At 42.5% G+C, this 4,581-nt stretch overlaps 1 protein-coding gene across 1 annotated transcript; it reads right to left on the bottom strand.

Moving 5' to 3' along the window:
• Positions 1–1,040: 1,040 nt before the first annotated feature.
• On the bottom strand, positions 1,041–4,336 carry uqcrfs1 (ubiquinol-cytochrome c reductase, Rieske iron-sulfur polypeptide 1). Its single transcript, XM_026157253.1, has 2 exons — positions 4,052–4,336; positions 1,041–2,027 (listed from the first exon to the last, which is right to left on the bottom strand). Exons 1-2 carry the CDS (start codon positions 4,260–4,262, stop codon positions 1,417–1,419), a joined length of 822 nt encoding a protein of 273 aa, XP_026013038.1. The 5' UTR covers positions 4,263–4,336; the 3' UTR covers positions 1,041–1,416.
• Positions 4,337–4,581: the final 245 nt, after the last annotated feature.

The raw sequence follows: 4,581 nt of genomic DNA, 5'->3' as shown, positions 1-4,581 counted from the left end.
GTGTGGTTGTCAGTTCAGTTCTTCTGAGGCTTGTAACTAGGGATGGGTACCGGTGACATAAACGGTAGTAACCAGACCGAAAAGCAGCGCACATTTCGGTGCTTTTTTTCCTGAGCTGTGATACACTTCTAGCCAATCATTTTACGTTTCCGAGGATAGTAGGCGGGTCCAGGTACGTACGTTCTTTTATGCAGAGCTACAGATTAAAAATGCCCAAGGTGAAGCGGTCAAAAGTCTGGCTGTACTTCACAGCAAAATATGCAAACTCAGCAGCAACAAGTGCTTTAAGCTGATACTGTGATACTGTCAAAGGAGGCAACACCTCGAATCTGATGAAACACCTGGCGACGCATAGCGTTTTGTTAAAAGCCCAGAAATGCCCCGTATTTGATAGCTTGCTGCGAGACCTCACACCGAGCACATCTACTGCGGGTGTGGTGCCTGTTATCGGACCCGGAGCAACATCCCCAAAAAACCTGAAGAGGAGCGTCCTGGCCCCTAGCCCTGCCAGTGTAGCAGAAATGATGAGGATGATGATGCAGCAGCAGCCGTTCTTCTCTGCGTGAGTAGCTAAATGTTGTTAGTGTGTAATTTACGTTGAGTAGGCTAACCACGTTATTACATTAATGCATGTAAGGTGAACTAGCAAACATCATCATAGCTACATGCGGCTGTCTTCTTGTTTGATGGCAGATGCTCCCTTCACCCTGGCCAAAAAGGCTAAAATGACCAAAGAAAAAGTGGAAAACAGCTAAACATGAGAGGTTTTTGGACCAATTTTGTGTTCTCCATTCTTTAAGCACCGGCACCGTTTCAAAAGTACCGATTTGGCACCGGTATCGGATAAAACCTAAACGATACCCATCCCTACTTGTAACTTTATCGCAAACACATCTGGGCTTTGTCTTGATGTATGTTCAGTTATTCAGGTAAGTAAATCCCAAAAAGTAGACCTGCTCAATTTATCTTCTGTCCAAGTATTTCGATGTGACCTGAACATCAACAGAATGTTAAACAAAGGCTTAACACAGACCCACAGCTGTCAAATACAATTAAATCTTTATTATCCAAATCTGAATACATTTGTTCTCCAGAGCTAGATTATATCACTCAAGATGTTTATCATGTTCAAGTCGTACTCAGGAAAGGAAAAAAAGACTATGAAGTTTTCCAAGTGTAGTCAACTGTCTGAATGCAAAACTCAAAAGCTCCTCCTTGTTTTTAGCGTGTAATGTGCCTTTATGGCATTATATAAAACAAAGCAGAGGTGCTCTCATGTTCGAGTGAGCTGTTGAAAGGATCTAAACCCTTCGAACACCTCAACATCTTCTCACTAACACAGCAGAATGCACCTGAATACATTTGTGATGGACTGACAACTGAAGTACAAAGCCATCTCAGTCCTGTGAGTGCCATTTATCCCACAATCACTGTGTTGTCATCTGGAAACTCGTAGTAAGGTACCTCCAGGTTGAGGGGGGCGGGGCCTTTCCTGATGCGGCCAGAGGCATCATAGTGCGAGCCGTGGCAGGGGCAATAATAGCCACCGTATTCGCCGGCATTGGCGATGGGTACACATCCCAGATGTGTGCACACTCCCAGCACGATGACCCAGCTGGGGTTGATGACTCTGTCCTTATCATGCTGAGGGTCTCGCAGCTCTGTGAGGCTGACAGCAGCCTCGGTAGCAATTTCCTTCTCTGTGCGGTGACGAACAAACAGTGGTTTGCCTCGCCACTTGAAAGTCATGTTCTTGCCTTCAGGGATGTCACTCAGTTTGATTTCTATCTTGGACATAGCCAAGACATCAGCTGAGGCACTCATGGAAGAAACAAACTGAGTGACCACCGTCTTGGCAGCGTAGACGCTCACCACCGCTGTCGCCCCAGTAACCAGGTAAGAGAAGGTTCTCCTGGATTCACTGCTGTCCTGAGATGACTTGCTGGGGTCAAGCACCTCTGGACGCCTGTAGTCAGAAAAGTCTGGTACTCTGATGTCTGTATGAGCAAATCTGACTCCTGCAGATCCTGCAAAAACAGTAGCTGGAAGTTAGACTACTGGGATTAAATAGAGTAAAGATTCATCACCAATGAATGGTGCCCAAACTATTAATTCAAAGCAAATTAAACGAAACTAGAGACTACTAAATGATTTTCTAAACAGATCTGCCTCTCCAGTGAGCTGCGAACGAGTTCAAGGACCACCACAACAGTGTCCTTACCAGCTTTTGCCCAGCAGTTAAAGAGGAAGACTGACTCCCTGACGGTGGCCAGGAAGCTTCAGCTTACACATCAGGGTGAGACATTCAGAAAGAAAGTAGCGTCTTTATTATCATGTTTTTCCTTGGCATACATGTGCTGCACCAAACACATCTGAAAACATTTGTTCTCCAGTGACTGGCTGGATATAATTGATGAAACAGATAATATGATAGCAGACCACCTCTACTGCAAACAAAGAGTTACACAGTTTTTTTCTTAGCCTCAACAGCTTGAAAAAAATGCAACTGGGCTTTAAAGTTTCCAGCTTTAAATTAGTGAATCCTTTGTCTAAATTAAGTAGTATACTGCATTTATTGGTTTGTTTGTTTCCTTTAAAATGCAACTTCTGCAAATATAAAAATGTTTATTTAAGAAACACATGTGAAACACAAACACGATTTTGATATTCTTACTAACAAGGATAAGGCAGTAACATTCAATATAATTCAGAAGTTACAAGGCTGCAAGGTTAAAAAAATCACTCAAAATACATCTGATCACCTACACTACAAAAGCACGTGACATTTATGAGTGCCAATGCAAGAGCACACTTATTATTCGTCAGATTTATTCTTATTCTCCATCTTCAGCCTCACATTTCATACTTGAAATGTGCAATTCACTTGTATTTTTATTCCTATTTATTCTATTTATCCCCTTTGTATATTTTATTTATATTTGTCTCTTCATTTATATATGTGTGTGTGTGTGTGTGTATATATATATAATATTCTGTAACTCTGTAACTTCTGTCGGTGCTGTGCTTTTTGGAAATCGAATTTCCCAGAGGAACCCACCCGAGGGATTAATAAAGTTCTATCTTATCTTATCTTTGCTGTGACACTCACCTCGCAGCTTTGACACAATCCCCACAACTTATATCATTTCGAGCAGCTCAATTGGGATGGTGTGCTATTACTTTTGGTGGTGACTCGTCGCCTGATTATTATTAGCATATTATTACTACTTAATTCTACTCATGTTACTTTAGATGGCTATAAAATGAGATGATTTTATAAGCCTCTGCGCTTCTTGTCAGTTTAGCTTTGACTTCAAATTGGGCAGATGGACCTTTGAGTCCTTGGGTCAAGTAAGCTCAGAGTGAAGAGCAAGTTTAGACAGTGCTACCTTCTTATCACTTCAACTGACTGTTACCAGAGGGGGAAAACCCAACCGCTCAACTTTTCTATGTGGAGAGCACAGTGAAGAGTAGGGAACAGACAGGTGAGCCTCATGTAAAAACATGCTGTACTATGTATTAGAACTACACTCTTCAAATTAGTAGTCCCAGGGCTGGTAGTCAGGTATGGAGCAAAAAAAATACGATTACTTGATTTAGTGCAACGATAAGTTCCTGTGTCTGGAGTTTTGTCTGCGACCTAAGAGGAGAAACGCACATACAGAGCAGGAGACGTATCGCATACTGGGTGGCACTGAACGGACCCCAACAACGCTCACGCCACGCACACTGCGGTACTTAACAGAGCCTCTAAAAAAGGTTTTGTATCAGATATTTAGAGCCCTGAGATGATGTCGTCAGTCCTGATTATCTAACACTAACGTAACGCTCACGTCAGCTGTAGCCTCCTTTTAGCCCCAAAGGCTAACTGCCTGTATAAGAAAGCTAACAGCAGCCGACTGTATAAACGTAAGAGGGAAAACCTCCTACTGACAAATATATCAGGATATAGACAGTCCGCGGGATCCGACGTTAAAGTTAAATGTGCTTTTTCTAAACAAAAGGCTAACATTACCAGTTCAGATAATGCTAAAATTCAATGACAACTTACCATTGATGCTAACTGTCACAGCAGGGCCTGTCTTTGGGCTTTGACCGTTTAGCGACTCGCGACACAAAAACTGTTTCTTCGGGTTCAACAGAATATTCTCTCCCTTTACAACAACCCCGGGTACAAGAGCTTTCAGAGGCCCCGCAACTGCGAAAGCGGTGGCCTGCATGTAAGGGGAAAACACCCCTGAGCGGGCAGCTATAGACATCATGTTTAACCGCTGCAGTAACGACCTTGTGTCGCTCGACTGGCGGAACTCAGTGCGTACTTACGTAACATGTAACAGTTACGTACGTATACGTAAACGTGACCAAAGCCCTTTCATTTAAGGTGAACAATGAACATTTACAGCACAGGTGACAATAGTACAGACATTCTGTATTTACAGATACTTGTGTTAAAAATTACTAAAAGCTGAAGTACTGATTCAGCTTCTTTTCTCAAGTAAAGGTTAAAAAATACAGGCTCTGAAATGTACTCAAAAGTAAAAAGTTGCTCCTTGAAGGACGAGTCTACCATCTATTTTTACA

The sequence above is a fragment of the Astatotilapia calliptera genome, chromosome 1 (assembly GCF_900246225.1).
Source record: "Astatotilapia calliptera chromosome 1, fAstCal1.2, whole genome shotgun sequence".
Classification (NCBI taxonomy): Eukaryota; Metazoa; Chordata; class Actinopteri; order Cichliformes; family Cichlidae; genus Astatotilapia; species Astatotilapia calliptera.
This window is presented reverse-complemented; position numbering and strand designations above follow the sequence as displayed.

What these genes read in the sequence shown, in the direction of transcription:
- uqcrfs1 (XM_026157253.1), bottom strand. Translation starts at nt 4,262, where the DNA reads ATGATGTCTATAGCTGCCCGCTCAGGGGTGTTTTCCCCTTACATGCAG. An exon ending in TGTGACAGTTAGCATCAATG is followed by an intron (nt 2,028 to 4,051) that starts GTAAGTTGTCAT and finishes CTGTTTTTGCAG; the next exon opens with GATCTGCAGGAGTCAGATTT.